This window comes from Gekko japonicus, unplaced genomic scaffold (assembly GCF_001447785.1).
Source record: "Gekko japonicus isolate JY-2015 unplaced genomic scaffold, Gekko_japonicus_V1.1 scaffold111, whole genome shotgun sequence".
Lineage (NCBI taxonomy): Eukaryota > Metazoa > Chordata > Lepidosauria > Squamata > Gekkonidae > Gekko > Gekko japonicus.
Window position 1 is genome coordinate 767,830 of NW_015171505.1, and position 19,767 is coordinate 787,596.

The window sequence follows — 19,767 nt, forward strand, 5'->3', positions numbered from 1 at the left end:
CGACGATCTGGGCCACGCCCCCAACGTGCCGTAGAGGTGACGCAGCTTCGGGGGGGCGGACTCCCCCCCGGGGCCCGATTCCGCCACGGCGGCAATCAAGCCTCCAAAGCGGGGGGAAATCCGCCCCCCGGGGGGATTTGGCAGCCCTATTCCTGAGCTAAGACAAAAATGTGGGAGCCAGAGGCTAAAAACCTGTGAGCTACCTCACACTCATCTTAGAGGGAACACTGATTGTGAAGCCTGCCTCCCGTTTGAGGGGGCGGAGCCCCCAAACGCCCCAACTGTTGCTACGGGCCTGTTCTGACTTATCCTGTCTCACAGGGGTTTTGTGAGGATAAGATGGAGGAAGGGAGAACGCTGCAGTCCCAGCAGGCATAAATTAAGTAAATCAGTAACTAAAATGAAAAACGCGGTGTATGTTTTACAAGCTGAATGAAATTACCAACTGTCTCTTGGGTGGGTCCTGAATCCGGTGGGGTATCTTGCCAAAGGCCAAAGGGCTAAGCGTCGAGGGCCCTTCGGTTCTTGTCCTTCAGCTCATGAACCTGCCCACACCCAGGTTTTATATCTGAGGCAGAAACAGCCTGCAAAAGCACAGCTTAGAACGTATGGCTAGCATCGGGTTGCCACCTCCAGGCTCGGAAATATCTGAAGATTGGGGGGCGGATCCTGGGGAGGGCAGGGTTTGTGAGGGGAGGCACCTCGGTGGGACATAATGCCATAGAGCCCGCCCTCCAAAGCAGCCATTTTCTCCAGGGGAAGAGATCTCTGGAGATCAGTTGTAAGCAGGGGTCGTTTCGTAGAAAAAGAGCTAGGGGAACTCATTAGCATAACTCATTAGCATATGCCACACCCCCTGACATCACCGGGAGTGTGTCATAAGGCCACACCCCCTACATCACCGGAAGTGTGTCATAAGGCCACACCCCCTGACATCACCGGAAGTGTGTCATAAGGCCACACACCCCGCCCCCAACGGTCCCGGCCGCTGCTGGCGGCCTTGCAGCTCCACTGCTGAGCCCCATGAGGGGCCCGGCGGTGGACCTGCAAGGCCGGCGGGAGTGCAAGGAAGCCCCGCAAAGGCCCTCCCTGACCCCAGGCAGGCAGGAATGGGGAGAGGCAGGGAGGAAGCAACTTACCCTCCCTCTTCTCCTGCCTCCTCCTGGCTGGATGAGGGCCGGAAGCGGGGCGGCCGGAAGCGGGGGGCCGGGCTTCGTCATGTGCCCCGCCCCCCGTACCTCACCCAGGGGAACCGCGATCCCCCCCGAAATGACCTCTGGTTGTAAGTCTAGACCTCGAATGGGAAATTTGCTAGATGGGGAGCTCCACGTGAGCCTTTGATCAGTTGCTGGACTGAAGAGTTCTGTCTGAACCCTCCGATGCAGAGAAACAAAACCTGCAACGGTTCCATCTCCTTCGAAAGCAAATACCACATTTGAAATTTGCAGTCTATACATTTAATCAGACGTCTTATTAATAACCTGAACTTTTGCCGGTCGTATGTTTGCAAACCGGTGTGTGGGATGGCTCAAGAAATATGCCCAGGTGCAGCCGTTCGGGCTCCTGTATTCATCTCCCTCCCAACCCCCTTTCAACGGAGGCAAGAAGTCCTTTGCTTTCATCTTTTCAATTGGGGTGTTGACAGATAGACCTCAGATGACTAAAACGGGGCATTGTGAGAAGATCAAGGCCTTTATTGCAGAAGGTCAGTGGAGCTTTTATTATTATTTTTTTGGCTTCGGTCGAATGACAGGATATTTCCCCAACTCGGGTGACTCCCAGGCCAGACAGCGCTAGTCGGGCTTTGTTATAAATAACTCCCGTGTGTGGGTTCCTGTTGGCCGAGGTCAAGAAACCCTAACCGGTGAGAAGAAGCACTCCAGCCTCAGTGGGCTTCCCCATCCATTCCAAAGGGGGGAGCAGATATGTTCATGCTTTCTCTATTACTGGGGGGTCCCCAACCTTTTGGAGTCCACGGGCCCATTTGGAATTCTGGCACACTGTGGTGGGCACAGCCCCGTAATGGACGGCTTGCTGCAGGAGGTGGGGCTGGGGTTGCCAGTCTCCAGGTGGGATCTGGAGATCTCCCGCTTTTACAACTGATTCCCAGCTGACAGAGGAAGAGGAGGAGAAGAAGAAGAGGAGGAGATGGAGATGGAGATTGGATTTATACCCTGGCCTTCACTTGGAGTCTCAGAGCGGCTTACAAACTCCTTTCCCTTCCCCTCCCCACAACAGACACCCTGTGAGGTAGGTGGGGCCGAGAGAGCTCTGAGAGAACTGCTCTTTCAAGGACAGCTGTGACAGAACTGTGGCTTGCCCAAGGTCATCCAGCAGGTGCAAGTGGAGGAGTGGGGAATCGAACCCGGTTCTCCCAGATTAGAGTCCGCGCACTTAACCACTACACCAAACTGGCTCGCCCCTGGAGAAAATGGCTTCTTTGAAGGGTGGCCTCTATGGCATTGTGCCATGCTGAGGCCCCTCCCCAAACCCCGCCCTCTCCTGGATCCACCCCCAAAGTCTCCAGGTATTTTCCAACCCACACCTGGCAACCCTAGGTGGAGCCCACCACAAAATGGCTGCTGCGGCTTACCTTCAGTCACACAGTGAAGATCCTTGTGTTGTGATGGCAGCCGCTGCCACAGATGTTTTTGCAGAAGTATTTGCATAGACAATCCAATCTCCAGTGGCCAATCAGAACTCTTGCTGGACAAAATCCTGACCGGGCCCTGTCCACTTTCTAAAAACGCTTGGCAGGTGCCCGGAAAGGTGTCAGCAAGTTCTGTGGCCCCCATGGATACCACACTAGGGACCCCTGCCTTACTACGTGGGCGTTGAGTTCCTCTGTTACACTTTATGCCAGAACCCACATGCACAAGAGGCCATATTTGCAGACAGATACTCCCTGGGATCTCTAGGTGAGAACATCTGTCCCAGATAGTGGCTGGAGATCTCCTGGCGTTACAACTGACCTCCAGCCTACAAAGATCACTTCACCTGGAGACAGGGCCTTTTTTTTTGTAGAAAAAGCCCAGCAGAAGCTCATTAGCATAATAGGCCACACCCAACAGCAGAAGCATATTAGCATATTAGGCCACACCCCCACATTACCAGAAGTGTGGTCATCCAGCCACACCCACCTTTTGCTTCTTATTCTGTTTACCTTGTTTGTTGTCAAAACCCAGGGCTTTTTTTGTAGCAGGAACCCTTTGCATGTTAGGCCACACACCCCTAATGTAGCCAATCCTAATGAGTTTCTGCGGTTGGGTGTGGCCTGTTATGCTAATGAGTTCCTGCCGGGCGTGACCAACTCGGGAGCCAGCCGGAACTCCGTTCTTGTGCGTTCCTGCCCAAACATAATCCTGCCTGGAGAAAATGGCCACTATGGAAGGTAGAAGGTGAGTGTAGTGGTTGAGGCTGTGATCACACGCACTAAATAATCCAATTTCAGTGCACTTTCTGACTGGGTTTTACTTTGTGAACTGGCCAAATCCAGTTGGAAAGTGCATTGGAAATGAATTTAAAGTGGATTGTTTAGTGCGTGGGATCATGCCCTAAGAGTGACGGACTCTAATCTGGAGAACTGTGTTTGATTCCCCACTCTTCCACATGCAACCAGCTGGGTGACCTTGAGTCAGTCACAGATAGGGCTGCCAAGTCCCCCCGGGGGGGGAGATTCCCCCGCTCTAAGGGCCCCCAATCCGCTGGTCCATATCCGGCCGGTGGGGGGAATCCCAACCCCAAAGTGGCCAGATCGGGCCTATGTGCCCGGCGTAATGACGTAGCCCAGAAGTGACGCCATCACGCTGGGCATGTCGCCGGGCGATGCTCTGGAAATCGACCTGAAAACTCTATGGTACTGGTACGCGAATGTCCCGGCCGGGGACCCAAACTCCCCCGCTAAACAAAGGTAAGCACTTGGCAAACCTAGTCACAGAGCTCTCTCAGCCCCACCTACCTCACAAGATATCTGTTGTGGGGAGAGGAAGGGCACGCAGTTGTAAGCCACTATGAGACTTCTTCGGTTAGAGAAAAGCAAGATATAAAACCCAACTCATCTTCTTCTTCTTCTTCACTCCTGCTCACCCTCTAATGTGATTTATGCCATCACGGGTTAGCAGTGCCCTTCCACTCTCTGCATTGGACAAACAGGCCAGTCCCTTCTACAAAGAATTAATGGTCATAAGCCATGTTCCCTCTAAGTTGAGTTGGTGTGAGCTAGCTCACCGTTTTTTAGCCTCCAGCTCACACATTTTTGTCTTGGCTCAGGAAGGATGGCCCCAGAGGAAACTAACTTATGCAGTAGCCAGATTGCTCGCTCACAACTTTAATGGCAGGAGTTCACAAAGTCGAATTTTTGCTCCCAAGACTCCACAGCTTAAAGGGAGCACTGGTCCTAGGTCTGACATCAGAAACCACAACATTCAAAAACCAGTTGGGGGGACATTGTAACCTTCCAGGACATTCAGTTGCTGACCCGAAAAGTAGCCGTTCTCTTACAAACTGATATAAACACTCAGCCTGGCCTACCTCACAAGGTGGTTGTGGAAGACTGGAGGCAGTGAGAGCGATGTTCCAAGCTGCTTTTGAGTCCCGCCTGGGGAGAAATCAGGACATATATAATAAATGAAAACGTATTCTCATATGTCTGGCAGGTATAATTGTTCACGGCAATGTAGCTGAGCAATGTTACATATCTATATGGTGGAGTGGTGGTGGGAGGTGCCGTCAAGGAAACCAGGGGGTTTTCAAGGCAAGAGATGAACAGAGGTGGTTTGTCCTTGCCTGTTTCTGTGTAGGAGCCCTGGATTTCTCTGGTGGTTTCCCATCCCGGTCTTAACGAGCGCTAATCCGGATTAACTCCCCAAATCTGACAACATCAGGCTAGCCATCTGGGTCAGGGCATATTTATATACACACACAAAAATATACACATGTGATTGTTGTTAGCTGTTTGGGAAAGTCCTGTTCAAGAAGCGGCACGTGAATAAATAAAAATTCCGCCGGGCATGCCTCCTGGGCCGTCTCAAATAACCCTTGGAGATCCTAGCCAGTATTTCTGCTCTGGCATTGTTATAGATGAATTACATTATTCCAGATCTTTAAAATGTTCGGCACCGTCTTGCTAGCTCTGTTCATTGATGACTGTTTTCAGCGGAAGCGTCTGTCTGTTGTGTGTGTGTGTGCATTTGTTTTGAATAACCGCTTTATCACTGGCAGACAACTGACCTAGATTTGGTTTTTCTGCAAGCTTTTCTTATGATGCTCCGTTCCTATTGGGATGTGAGCCAAGGAAAGGAATGCCGTAGCAATGGTTGTCGAGTACGAAAGAAGCCGTGGTTACATGACCAAGTCCCTGAAACCTTACTCTTTGCCTGCCCACATCTTCTCTTCTTGATTCCCCCCCACCCCCCCAGATATGACTTTCCTGGTTTTAACAGTGCAGTTCTAAACAGAGTTATCTACAGGGGTCATTTCGTAGAAAAAGAGGTGCAGGAGCTCATTAGCATAACTCATTTGCATAACTCATTTGCGTATGCCACACCCCTTGACATCACCGGAAGTGTGTCAGAAGGCAACACCCACCGCTCAGGCGCCACTGGACTGTTTTGGATTGGTAGCTATTTGGGGGGGGGGGGAGAAACGTACAGATCTGTCCTCGCAGAGGAGGGAGAGCTTGTACCTGAATAAAACATGGTCTTAAAGATCTGTCCTCACAGAGGAGGGAGAGCTTGTACCTGGATAAAAGTTGGTCTTAAAGGTGCCACTGGACTGTTTTGGACCGGGGGGCTGTGGGGGGCCCCCTCTGCAACTCACCTGGCTGCTTCTTGCTCTGACTGAGGGCTGCTGGGAGCAGAGGGTGGGGCTTGTTGCATGTGCCCCGCCCCCTGGGCTCTTTACTGCAGGAGCTCTGCTCCTGTGCGCTCCTGCAGGAAATGACCCCTGGTTATATCTATATCTAATATCCAAGATGTGTAATATCCAAGATGCGGATATCTAAATCCGCACATCGGGGGCACATCGGGGGCAAAGAGACTTTCCTGCACACTTGGGGCACTCCTCAGGTGTGCAGAAAAATCTGAAATGTTGAAAAAACTATAGTAGGGATACTTAAATCCCCCCAAAAGTAAAAGAGCATTCCCTGCGCATGCGCAGAGAATGCACTGGAAACTGTGCCTCGCTGACATTGCTGGCGAGGGGGGAGAAGGTTTGGCAGGCCCAGTGGCTGGGAGCCATGTAGGCCTCGCTGCCGGTGCCGGGGGGGGGGGTAAGGCTTGGGGCCTAGTGAGCTCACCGGCTGGGCTCACCTGCGGCTGCTTCTTCCTCCTCCACATGGAGCTCCTGCTGCTTCAGCGGGGGAGCCGCGGGGAATACTCCCCGCTGCGAATATCGCAGGCTGACCTTGTTGTTGTTGTTCAGTTGCACAGTCTTCGCGAACCCATGGACCAGATCTCGCCAGGCCCTCCTGTCTTCCACCGTCCTCTGAAGTTGGCTCAACTTCATGTTCGTTGCATCTATGACACTGTCTAACCATCTCGTCCTTTGCCGTCCCCGTCTTCTTTGACCTTCAATCTTTCCCATCAACAGGGTCTTCTTCTCCAGGGAGTGCTCCCTTCTCATTGGGTGGCCAAAGTATTTGAGCTTCAGTTTCGTTATCTGGCCTTCTAGGCTGGACCTAGAAGGGGGTAAAATTATGTTTAGCATCACACTGTAAACATATTAAACGTACAGTAACGGAAGTTGTTGGGTTTGATCCAGGCCCAGTTTTCCACTAACGGAAGGGGAAACGTAATTTCCACTGATTCCCCCTTCTTGCTGTGGGCCCTGGAGCAGTATTTCAGGGCTATCAGTGGGCTGCTGCAGGAGGGAGGGTCGGAGGCGAGAGAGTTCTGTTCCAGTGATGGGGAGGCGCTTTCGCCAGTGGAAAACTGGATTCAGCTCCTTAGTTATTACTAGTCAGATCTCAGACGCTAAGCAGCATCAGCCCAGGTCAGTACTTGGTGAGGAAACCACCAAGGGTCGCTATGCAGAGGCAGGCAGTGGCCACTGTGGTGCAGTGGTAGAGCGTCTGCTTGGCGCGCAGAAGGTCCCGGGTTCGGTCCCTGGCATCTCCAGTTAAAGCGGATCAGGTAATAGGTGATTTCAAGGACCTCAGCCTGAGACCCTGGAGAGCCACTGCCAGTCTGAGTAGACAATATTGACCCTGATGGGCCAGTAGACAGATTCAGTACAAGGCAACTTCATGTGCTCATGTCACCTCTGAATGTCCCTGGCCTTGAAAACACCATCAGGGGTCCACCAGAAGTCGGCTATGGCCTGACAGTGCTGTCTTACCACCGCCAGAGCACTGTCACACATTCCCTTTTTGTTAACATGGCTCCTGTCAGTGGAAGGAATTGTTGCTTGAGTCGGAAAGCCATTTGAAGCCATTCATTGTTGAAGTTTCTTTTCCATCTGTCTGTACTTGATATAATTGTGTTGGAGAAATGCACGCAGCTGTTTTGAGCACTTACAGAAGTGCAGCTGAAAGTATAGAACTAGCTCAGTACAATGAGCTCTGACTATTCCCGGGGCTCTGGTAGAGCAAGGCCTCTTCAGCATCTGTTACCTGAAACTCTTTTCACTGGAGATGGTAGAATAATAATTAATTATTATTATTGTATGGCATTGTGCGTAGTATAGCCAGGAGATCCTAAGATAGTGTGGCAGGCAGAAGTGCTAGCTCCTTTAGCATTATGCACCACTAGGTGGCGAGCTAGACTTGCTTTTAAGGCAAGTTTCAGAGGTGGTGTGATGTTGACTGCCTCTGGTATTCCTTGGAGGTTGCCCATCCGAATATTAGCCAAGGCCGACCCTACTTAGTTTCCGAGATCTAACAAGATCAGGTTATCCTGGGCTATCTAGTGCCCTTTGCAGCGAGATTTTACTGTGCGAAATGGGAAAATTCACTCACAAACTATCGCTAAAGTGCATGGAATGTGGGATGAAAGTGCATTATTCAGTGTGTGTGAAGGCGCAGCAGCTGTGCCTTTGGTAAAGCCGAGACCTATAGTCAGTATTTTAGTCTGGCTACAATCTTACGCATGCTTACCTGAGAGCAAGTCCCTTCAAACAGTGGGGCAAATTTATCAAGTGGTTAAGACGCTGAACTGCAGGCTGTGGAAGGTCGGTAGTTTCAGCAGTTCGAGACCCAGGGTGCCGCATGACGGAGTGAGCTCCCGTCTCTAGTTCCAGCTCCTGCCAACCTAGCAGTTCGAAAGCGAGAAACTGCAAGTAGATAAATAGGTACTGCTTCAGTGGGAAGGTAACAGCGTTCCGTGCGCCTTGGTGTTTAGTCATGCCGGCCACATGACCACGGAAACGTCTTCGGACAGCGCTGGCTCTTCGGCTTTGAAACAGAGATGAGCACCACAACCCTAGAGTCGGATTCGACTGGCTTTCGAGCAAGGGAACCTTTACCTTTTTACAATCTTGTGCATGCTCACCTGAGAGCAAGTCCCTTCAAACAGTGGGACAAATTTCTATGTGTATCGACAAGATTGGGAGGGAAGGTGGCGTAGCCTGGTCTCGTAAGATCTTGAAAACTGAGCATTGTCAATACTTGGAAGGGAGACCTCCAAGGAAGACCCTGCAAAGGAAGAGAGATCCAGGTGGTCAGCCGTGTTGGTCTGAAGCAGTAGAACAAATTTAGAGTCCGGTGGCCCCCTTTAAGACCAACAAAGTTTTACTCAAGGTATGAGCTTTGTGTGAAAAAGCGTGCGTGCACATGAAAGCTGATACCTTGAATACAACTTTGTTGGTCTTAAAGGGGGCCACTGGACTCTAAATCTGCAAAGGAAGACAATGACACAACACCTCTGCTTCTCACTGGCCTTGAAAGCCCCTTACTGGGGACGCCAGAAGTTGACTGTGATTTGACAGCACTTTGCATGCACACATACGTGTGCATACAGAGACATACATATACAGGTGTGGGTTGTTACCATTTGCAAACTGGCTTTGGGAGGGCGATGCTTTCTGTGCCTCAGTTTTCTGTCTGTACAGTGGAAATACAGCTGCTTCCAAATGCCTGAATGTCCAGTGCTGGTCTCTGAGGCCCTGGCTGCTTTTTACAGAGTCCTCGTGTTTGTTGGTGGCAGATGGAACAGATTTGCATCAGCTGTGCAATGGGATTTGTGTGCCTTCCAGTTATGCTAGGGTTGCCAACTGTCTTGGGAAATTCCTGGAGACCTGGCGGTGGAGCCTGGAGAGGGACTTTAGTGGGGTGCAGTGTAGGGTTGCCAACCTCCAGCTCTGTTGCCGTTGGTCTCCAAGTGACAGAGATCAGTTCAGCTGGAGAAAATGGCTGCTTCGGAAGTTGGACTTTATGGCACCGGGCCCCCAGACCCCGACCGCCTCAAGCTCCACTCTCCGAATCTCCAGGTATTTTCTGACCCTGAGCTGGCAACCCCAGTGCAACGCCATACAGTCCACCCTCCAAAAGCAGCCACTTTCCCCAGGGAAATTGACCTCTGTCGTCTGGAAATCAAGTTGTAATTCTGGGAGATTTCCAGACCCCGCCTGGAGGTTGGCGACCCAGCACACAGGCCCTTCTCTGCTTGTGACTGTGGCATGCAGGGAAGAATTGCTTCAGCCACTCTGCCATTTCTTGTATCCTCAAACTGTCCTATGAAACTGCTCTTGATTCCACTGTGACTTTGAGGGCCTGGGCAAAGGTCCAGGAGGGCCCCCCAAAATCACTGCCCCCCCCAAGGGCGCAAGGTAGGGTCGCCAGCTCCGAGCTGGGAAATCTCTGGAGATGTGGGGGTGGAGCCTAGGGAAGGTAGTGGGAGGGGCCTCAGCAGGGTATAATGCCATGAAGGCTGCCCCTCAAAGCAGCCATTTCCTCCAGGAGAAGAAGAGGAGATTGGATTTATACCCTACCCTTCACTCGGAGTCTCAGAGCGGCTTACAATCTCCTTCCCTTCCTCTTCCCACAACAGACACCCTGTGAGGTAGGCGAGGCACAGAGAGCTCTGGGAGAACTGCTCTTGAGAGAACAGCTCTGACAGAACTGTGACTGACCCAAGGTCACCCAGCTGGCTGCCTATGGAGGAGTGGGGAATCAAACCTGGTTCGCCAGATTGAAGTCCACTGCTCTCAAGGCTCTCTGCCCTCTGGAGATCAGCTGTAATTCCAAGAGATCCCCAGTCCCCACCTGGATATTGGCAACCTTAGGGCAAGGCCAAGGGGCCAGCTGGGCTTTGCGGCTCCTGGCCCTTCCTCTTCTTTCCCCCTCTGTTGGAGGGGGTGGGTCCTTGAATGGCCAGGGACCCGCCCATCCTGGGACCAGTTTGGTGCTGTGGTTATGTGCGCAGACTCTAATCTGGGAGAACTGGGTTTGATTCCCCACGCCTCCACAGGCAGCCGCTGGTGAGACCTTGGGTCAGTCACAAGTTCTTTCAGAGCTGTTCTCTCAAGAGCAGTTCTTGAGAGAGCTGTCTCAGCCTCACCTATCTCACAGGGTGTCTGTTGTGGGGTGGGGAGGGGAAGGGAAAGGAGTTTGTAAGCCACTCTGAGACTCCGAGTGAAGGCCGGGGTATCAATCCAATCTCTTCTTCTTCTTCTGAGGCAACTGCCCCAAATATCCTGCCGAGACCCGTCTCTGGCTGTGAAACTGTGTTACTTACGTGGCGACAAGCCCGTTTTCCATCCCCGTATAGGACTGGCTGCTAAGAATGGGAAATGTATTTTCACAGCCCTTTGAAAGGGTGTACTCCGGGCATTGTCACAGCTTGCGGAAGCGCTGCCGTTCTGCACGTTGTAATAGTGGGGAAGGCAAAAAAGAAACGTTATTAATAATCGTACTGGTAACCATAATGCTACAGTATTCTGTCAGGAGCGGAGGGAACGTCGCGTCGAAGGAGACATGTTGTGACTCATTCCTCTTGTGAGAAAAAGAGTTTTGCTCTTGTTAAATAATATTTACCTTGGGTCTGAAGAACAGACACCTTTTATTTTTTTTGGCAGACAAAAGCACGCCTGCAATGTATTTAAAAAACCCTCTCTTTTCTCTCTCTCTCTCCAGTTTGTCGCACAAAGCCTTAATCTAGGGGGACCGCTGACAGCTTGTGAAAGATGTTGGAGTGAGTGTGGCAAAACAGGGACGGCCTCCTGTCAGCGGCATGAGTCGCGATCAAGTCTAGGGAGGAGAAGAGCGGGGAGGGGGAAGGCAAGCAACCCTTGCGCGGCACTGTTGATGAGTCGCACATGGCTTCAGGGTGGCGGTGGAGGAGGAGGAGAAGGCGGAGGCTGCCCCCGTCCCGTTTATGCTAAGGTCTGGACTTGGCGCGTATAAGAAGAGGAGAGCCATGCGGCCGGAGGAGGCAGACCTGGTGCTAACCTGACCAGCGGCGGGCACCCGTGTCTTCCGTCCAGCCCTGCGTAGCCCGCGGCGGGAGCGGAGCCGGACACAGACTAAGATGCCCGCGAAAGGCAAATACTTCTTCCACGAAAGCGACGGCGACTGCAAGATCACGGACCCCCTGTACGAGAAGTACCGCTACTCGAGCCAGCAGCATCCTCTCCTCCTCTTCCTGCTTGGTGTCGTCTTTGCCTACTGCGTGACGCTCATCGTGGTCCTTTGCACCCAGGACGTGAGTATCTTTTCCCTTTTCCCTTTAAACAGACAAATAGGCAGAGGCCATCCAAATGTAAAGGGGTCTTGGCTCTCGGGCGTCGCAGGAGCCTGTTGTTTTGTTCTGTTTCTGCCATTGCAGCGTTCTTAGAGAAAGGGAGCTTCTGACCGGAGTGACAGAACATCAGAGTAACAAAGTTGGGTTTTTTCCGGGAGTGAAAGAGCTTTGCCAAGGGGGATGCATAGATGGCGCATGTGTTTTAAGTGATGATAAGGAAGTAGCTCTTCAGGAGTCAGTTGACAGTTTTATTTAAGGAGAAAGATTGGATTTATACCCGGCCCTTCACTACCCAAGGGAGTCTCAGAGCGGCTTACAAACTCCTTTCCCTTCCCCTCCCCACAACAGACACCCTGGGAGCAGTGTTCCCTCTAAGCTGTGGAGTCTTGTGAGCAAAAATTCTACTTTGTGAGCTACTGGCATTAACGCTGTGAGCAAGTGATTTGGCTGCTGCATAAATTAGTTAGCTCTGGAGCCATCCTTGCTAAGACAAAAATGTGTGAGCTGGAGGCTAAAAAACTGTGAGCTAGCTCACACTAACTCAGCTTAGAGGGAACACTGCCTGGGGGGTAGGTGAGGCTGAGAGAGCTCTGACAGAAACTGCTCTTTTTCAAGAACAGCTGTGCCAGAGCTTGTGACTGACCCAAGGTCACATCAGCAGGTGCAAGTGGAGGAGTGGGGGAATCAAACCCGGTTCTCCCAGATTAGAGTCCGCGCACTTCACCACTACACCAAACTGGCTCTCTTGTTAAAGAATAGGAATGCACTTGACTAAGTTAGTTTTGAACACATGAAGCTGCCTTATACAGAATTAGACTCTTGGTCCATCTAAGTCAATATTGTCTTCTCAGACTAGCAGTGGCTCTCCAGGGATTCAGGTGGAGGTCTTTCTCCTACTGCCTGGTCCTTTTAACTGGAGATGCTGGGGATTGAACCTGGGACCTTCTGCATGCCAAGCAGAGGCTCTTCCACTGAGCCACAGCCCCTCCTAGATAGTTCTCTGCATTGGTGGTTCCAGTTGGGATTTTAAAATGTGTTTTTAAATTGTGTTAAATTGTATGTGCCTTAATCGTTGTCGTTTTCTTGATATTGTAAGCTGCCTTGAATCCCACAAGGTAGAAAGACGGCTAATAAAGCTTCAGTGTAGTGGTTAGGCTCCCTCTAAGCTGTGGAGTCTTGTGAGCAAAAATCCTACCTTGTGAGCTCCTGGCATTAAAGTTGTGAGCGAGCTGATTTGGCTGCTGCATAAATTAGCTTCGTCTGGAGCAGTGCTCCCTCTAAGCTGTGGAGTCCTGTGAGCAAAAATCCTACCTTGTGAGCTCCTGGCATTAAAGTTGTGAGCGAGCTTGTCCATGGACAAATTAACAATAATTTTGCAAAGGAAAGATGATAAGGTGTTTAAAGAAAGATGGGCAGATTTCTATAAATGAGTAAAGAACCAAACTCTGTAATAGACTCGCCAGGATGTTAAAACTACAAATGTAAAAGTTGTATACTTTATTTTTTGCTGGAAAACTTAAATAAAACTTAAAAAAAAAAAGTTGTGAGCGAGCTGATTTGGCTGCTGCATAAATTAGCTTCGTCTGGAGCAGTGCTCCCTCTAAGCTGTGGAGTCCTGTGAGCAAAAATTCTACCTTGTGAGCTACTGGCATTAAAGTTGTGAGCGAGCTGATTTGGCTACTGCATAAATTAGTTTGCTCTGGAGCCACCCTTCGTGAGCTGAGGCAAAAAAGAAGTGTGAGCCAGAGGCTAAAAAACTGTGTGCTGGCTCACACTAACTCAGCTTAGAGGGAACACTGCTTATGACCGTTAATTCTTTGTCGAAGGGACTGCACTAATTTAGGAGTGTGGACTCTAATCTGGGAGAACCGGGTTTGATTCCCCACTCCTCCACATGCAGCTGCTGGAGTGACCTTGGGTCAGTTACAAGTTCTCTCAGAGCTGTTCTCTCAAGAGCAGTTCTCGAAAGAGCTCTCTCAGCCCCACCTACCTCACAGGGTGTCTGTTGTGGGGAGGGGGAGGGAAAGGAGATTGTAAACCGCTCTGAGACTCCTTCGGGTAGTGCAGGGCGGGGCGGGGTATAAATCCAATCTCTTCCCTCTTCTCTTCTTCTAAATAATAGTAGTATATTATAGAGTCTGGTTCTAAGGTTTGAGCTGTGTTAAAATATAGGACTGTTCATAGGAATGGCTCAGCTGACTCCAGATACTCAGTAAGGAAATGGAACTTGGATTGTTTTAAAACAGTGTTACAGTCCGCTGGGAGAGAACAGTCTGGGTAGAAGGGGGGAGTGAAAAATATTTACAGTTATCCTGGCAGGGGAGAGAAGGGAAGCCAGCGTGGTGTAATGGTTTAAGTGTTGGGCTAGGATCTGGGATGCCCAGGTTCGAATCTCCACTTGTGCCATGGAGGCCTGCTGGGTGGCCTGGAGCCAGTCACACGCTCTCAGCCTGACCTACCTCGCAGGGTTGCTGTGAGGATAAAAGGGAGGGAACAGTGTAAGTCGTGCCTCCTGCCCCCACAGTGCTGGGTTGAGAGGAAATTGTCTGTGACAGTCCTCTTTGCTGAATTCTAAAGGCTCAGCCTAGCAAGCCTCCCCCACCCCCCCTTCCTAGTTCCAGGGCAGAGCCATGCTGCAGAAATTACTGTAATACGGGAGTATCAAGTGGTTTCCCAAGGTTAGCAGAGATCTGCCAGCAGCTGTTAAATAGCCTTGAGGATGCTTCTTTAATATGCAAAAGACAGCAATTTTTGCATTTACCTGTCAATAGTGCCTTTTTAGCCTGTACTGGTTTATGTAAGGTACTGATCTAGGGGAAACGTCTGGAGATTTCTGTGAGGTTGGCTTCGGGTTAGAGTGAGTGCCTTGTGACTTTCTGTTTTTGTACAGGATCCACGTGAACACCTGACCTTCACTGTTACCGTGTGCATGGCTTCGGCGATCTTTATCGTCATCTACGTTCTGGTTTACATTGAATCTTTATTCTGGTGCCGGCTGAAGCTGTTTGCGGCTGTGATTTGGATCTGCCTGCTGGTTTTAGGATACGTGTCTGTTTTCGATAAGGGACAAGCAGCTCAAGTCGCAGCATGGGAACAGGTATTTACGTTAACGAAACCGTGTGATCCGTCAGTGTGTCCTTCCCCCAAGGTGCCCCCGGGTTGGGGACACGATTTCCTCCCCACCCCACTTTTATTCTTATGACCACTTGGTGAGGAAAGTCAAACTATGAAACGGTGGCTGGCCAAACCCACCCAGAGAACTTGGCCGCTTAGTTGCTCAGATGGGTGTGAGACATGGTCTTGCTCCAACTATAAAACGCAAATTGCTTCCTGCTTTGTTGTTAACAGTTTAAAGGAGAAAAGCCCTGCACTTTAAAATGTTGGGATTCTTTTTGAGTAAGTCAGCAGAGTTTTAAGAGACTGAGTCCATGGTGTGTTATAAAAGTTTACTATAAACCTAACATAGGAAAAGGTACACAGGATAGGAAAATAACAAAGAGCTAATATGGCTACATCCTTACAGCTAAAAGGTAAAACGGGAAGAGACTGGCGTCTCCTTCTCAGTCAGAACAAAGCGAGGAAAGAGAAGCCAATATGCTAAATACTTGACACATTGGTTTCCAATCAGACTAGCAAGTTAGCTCCAAATTTCCCGGGCATCCTGTTGTCTAAACAGATTGGTTACAAACAAACATGTGACTTAACAAACGTCATTAACCCTGTGAATACTGAAGTGTGTTGACTTGTAACACCCAACATAAAAGAAGGGAGTTTGATTTCAAAGGGTGCAAAGGAGCACGGATTTAAACTGGGATCCCTGCTTTAAAAATCCGTACAGAACCCCAGTACTGCCAGTTTAGAGATATATTCTCAAATAACCGCTCATTGTGGGAAAAGACGGTGTGTTTAAACACCTGCAGGAGAGGAGAACACAGTCCCGTAGCCAGGATTTTGTCATTCAGGGGGCCTTTAAATAAATCAGGGGGCACGGACGTCACAAAATAAAATAAAAATAAAAATTTCAAAATTCACAATTTTGGCGTTCGCACTCCGCTTGCCTACGTGGGGAAGCAAGCCCCGCTTGGGGAAGGGGTGATGGTGGGGAGTCCTCCAGGTGGCCCAGAGAGCCTGGGGGCTGGATGGAAGTTGGGGGGGCTTGGCAGGAAGTCAGGGGGCCAGGCCCCGAAATGCCCCACTGTAGCTTCAGGCCTGGGAGAACATTTAGTTGATTTAAGAAATGAGTGCTGCTTTCCTTACCAGCAGGTAGGGGCCACAGTGAGAGTTATAGTTCTTCTCTCTGGGTGCGGTCAGACGGCGTGCTGAGAGCGGGTTAAACTGCTTCGGTTCTAACCGGATTATATTTGATCTGGATAATCGTGATCTCACTTACCTCCCTTATCTCGCCTCACCGCGCAGTCACGTCACTCCCCGGCGTCTACACTACCGACGTGCGGGAGTGGGTGCCGCCCGTTTTTTAATTTTTTTCTCAGTTTGCGCATGCGCATAAGTGTTCATCCGTAGAATGGGGGGGGCGAAACTACCATGGCGCATGCGCAGAACCACCAGGGTGAATCAATCCAACCCCTCCAACAAAAGACTTCCGTTTAAACATTTGAAGTGACCCGAAAATGGCCTCCGTGAGATCCCGAACTCATCTAAACTCTAAAACAAGTGACCGTTTAAATGTCGGTTTTCTAAACACGGTAGCGGAGCTCCGCCTATGCGCGCACCGCCAATGGCGGGTGAAAAGCGGAAGCCTCGGGCAGCTTTTGAGTGTGGAGGGGGTTTAAATCATCAGAAGTGGCTTGACACCGGAGGAGCGATCACACAGGGGGGAAATGCGGCTTTAAATGGGAGAGCTGAGAAAACACCACTTTGGGACCTGGTAACAAAATACTCCGGGTTAAAGTGGTTTTGAGCCGGAAACCAATGGCTGGGGACGGGAGGCAGATGTTGTCCGTGTGATCGTGCATATCAAATCTGTTGCTGAACTGTCACGGCACCAGATCAAATGGTGCGTCTGAATGCACCCACCGTGTGTTTTTTCCTTCAGTTTGACCCTACTTTTCGCCCCAGCGGGGATCCAAAGTGACTTACCTCCTTCTCCTCTCTTCCGTTCTTACTGTCACAACAACCCTGTGAGGTGGGTTAGACTGAGAGTGTGTGACTGGCCCAAGGTCACCCAGCGAGCCTCCATGGTAAAGCGGGGATTCGAACCAGAGCTTAATACAACTCTCTAGCTGCTACCCCATGCTGGCTCTCTCTCTTGGGAGAAATGGTTGTCAAAATCAATAGAGAAAACAAGGAACTGATGAGATGGACAGGAAGAACTTAAGACTTGTCCTTGTGTGTGTTTGGGTATAATAGAATGTGATTATTTGGTAATTGTAATTATTATCGTACGGCATTGTGTGTAGAATAGCCAGGAGATCCTAAGACTGTCTGGCAGCCGGAAGTTCTAGGTCTTTTAGCATTAGGTGGCGAGCTAGACTTGTTAAGGCAAGGGACGTTTCAGAGGTGGTTTGCCATTGCCCTCTGCGTCACGGCCCTGGTATTCCTTGGAGGTCGCCCTTCCAAATACTAGTCAAGGCGGACCTCACTTAGCTTCCGAGATCTGATGTGATCGGGCTAGCCTGGGCTATCCAGGTCAGGGCATTGTTTGGTATGCCTGGCCTAGAGACAAGGAGCTTAAAGTGTCCCACACCCCGCAGGGAAACTTTTACAATATGCCGACCTCTCTCTTGCCCATCCCCTAAGGAGCCCGAGGTAGTATTCACTGTTCTGCCCTCCTCCATTTTACCCTCACAGCAACAACAACCCTGTGGGGTAGGTTAGGCTGAGACCGAGACAACGCCTGATTGAGCTGAATGGCTTCGTGAGGCCTGGCGCCTGGGTCTCGCCGGTCCTAAGCCGACACTCTGACTGGCATGCCGGTTGTTTTTTCTTAAATGTTACCAATATTTCCTTTAAAAATATTTTTGTATTTTCTTCATATAGGATTGTACAAGATTTAAATGAGATGGAAATGCCCCCCGGGAGGAAAATTCTTACCTCTTACCACAAAATTAAGGAAAGCCTAACTTACCTCATAGGGTTGTTGTGAGGATAAAATGGAGCAGAGGAGACGGTTGTAAGTCACTTTGGGTCATAGAATCACAGAGTTGGAAGGGACCTCCAGGGTCATCTAGTCCACCCCCCCTGCACAATGCAGGAAATTCACAAATACCTTCCCCCCCACACACCCAGTGACCCCTGCTCCATGCCCAGAAGATGGCAAAAAAAAACCCACAAAAACCCACCCAGGATCCCTGGCCTGGAGAAAATTGCTTCCTGGCCCCAAAGTGGCGACTGGCATTTCCTTGGGCCATAAGAACTAAGCTCTGAGCCAACCCTTCCTGCCCTCCCTTCTCAGGACCTGCCTCAGTTCACAGAATCTGCATTGCTGTCAGATGGCCATCGAGCCTCTGTTTGAAAACCTCCAAAGAAGGAGAGCCCACAAAGAAGGAGGGTCCCCACAGGTGAGAAAAGAAGGGTATAAATGAAATTAAAAAATACAGCATCATCCAAATCTCGTACCTTCAGTAACACAAGCGAGACCTGGGTATGTCTGGGGCATATATTCAAAAGGTTATCCATATTTCACTAACTAGGGCACCCATTGGTATTTGGTGTAGTTTGGTGTAGTGGTTAAGTGCGGGGTCTCTAATCTGGGAGAACCGGGTTTGATTCCCCACTCCTCCACTTGCACCTGGCTGGATGGCCTTGGGCAAGCCGTAGTTCTGATAAGAGCTGTTCTTGAAAAAAGAGCAGTTTCTGTCAGAGCTCTCTCTGCCCCACCTACCTCGCAGGGTGTCTATTGTGGGGAGGGGAAGGGAAAGGAGTTTGTAAGCCGCTCTGAGACAGATCTGCACACAAAAGTTTATACCCAGAATAAGAAGAAAAGAAGAGATTGGATTTATACCCCACCCTTCACTACCCGAAGGAGTCTGGGAGCGGTTTACAATCCGTGTTCCTAACCACTACACCAAACTAGCTCTCGGTGTTTGTTGGTCTTAAAGGTGCCACTGGATTCAAACTTCGTTATGATAACAGTTGTCAATGACGTGATGTCTTGCTACTGATGCTAGATTTCACTTTATCTGCAGTATGTAAGGCCACAATTATCTATTTTTTTTTTAAAAAAACCCTTTCTTTTAAAAAAATAACTCAGCAAAAAAGAACAAGGGGGGGACGACTTAAAATCCAGCAGCAAAATAAGGCTTTTTAAAAAAAGAATATATATATATATATATATATACACACACACACACAAAATTATAACTGGTGGTAGATCTACGTATAAGTTTCTGTAAATGATTTCTGAATATCTACAAATAAGTCCATACAATTATCTAAATCTTGGTCTTCCAATTCTTTCTATGTTCCTCCACGGTTCCCTGTCTGTTCCCCAATGCAGTGGTTTCATGTCAGTATAAATCAGCATAATGGAATTTCGGGAATTTTGACAAGCAGAATAACTTATGCGTTTCCTAGCCATTTGAGAAACTGGGCTCTATGTACTTCTATTTCACTGAATTATTAGGAAGTTTCTGTGCCCATTGCTTCTTTACAGGGGTTTTGTTTGGGACAGGGAGTTGGACTTTCAGTATTCATGTGCTTTCCGCTGTTTATCCAACATTGCTCCCAAAAATTTTGGATGGGTACCTGGAAAAAGCCTTGGCCCAGGCTAGCCAGACCTTGTCAGGTCTGGGAAGCTAAGCAGGGTCGGCCCTGGTTAGTACTTGGATGAGAGACCACCAAGGAAGGCCAGGGTTGCTACACCAAGGCAGGTAATTACGGCAATACCACCTCTGAACGTCTCTTGGCTTGAAAGCTCTACGGATTCGCCATAAGTCAGCTGCCACTTGACATCGCTTTCTACCACCGCTTGGGGAAAAAGAATTCAAAACCGAGACCCTCCCTTGTTTCTTTTTACAGGTCCCGTTCTTTCTGTTCATAATTTTCACTGCTTACACCATGCTGCCCTTTGGAATGAGAGAGGCCATCATCGTTAGCAGTATTTCAGCTCTGTCTCATATTGTCGTCCTGACCA

The 19,767-nt window shown here is 49.9% G+C and overlaps 1 protein-coding gene across 1 annotated transcript in view; it reads left to right on the plus strand.

The window, feature by feature from the left end:
• Positions 1–11,327: 11,327 nt before the first annotated feature.
• ADCY7 (adenylate cyclase 7) overlaps positions 11,328–19,767 on the plus strand; it is a 95,396-nt gene continuing 86,956 nt past the window's right edge. Inside the window, 3 exon segments of the mRNA XM_015419257.1 lie at positions 11,328–11,636; positions 14,566–14,772; positions 19,653–19,757. Of these exon segments, the coding sequence (XP_015274743.1) occupies positions 11,463–11,636; positions 14,566–14,772; positions 19,653–19,757 (486 nt within the window). The 5' untranslated portion in view covers positions 11,328–11,462.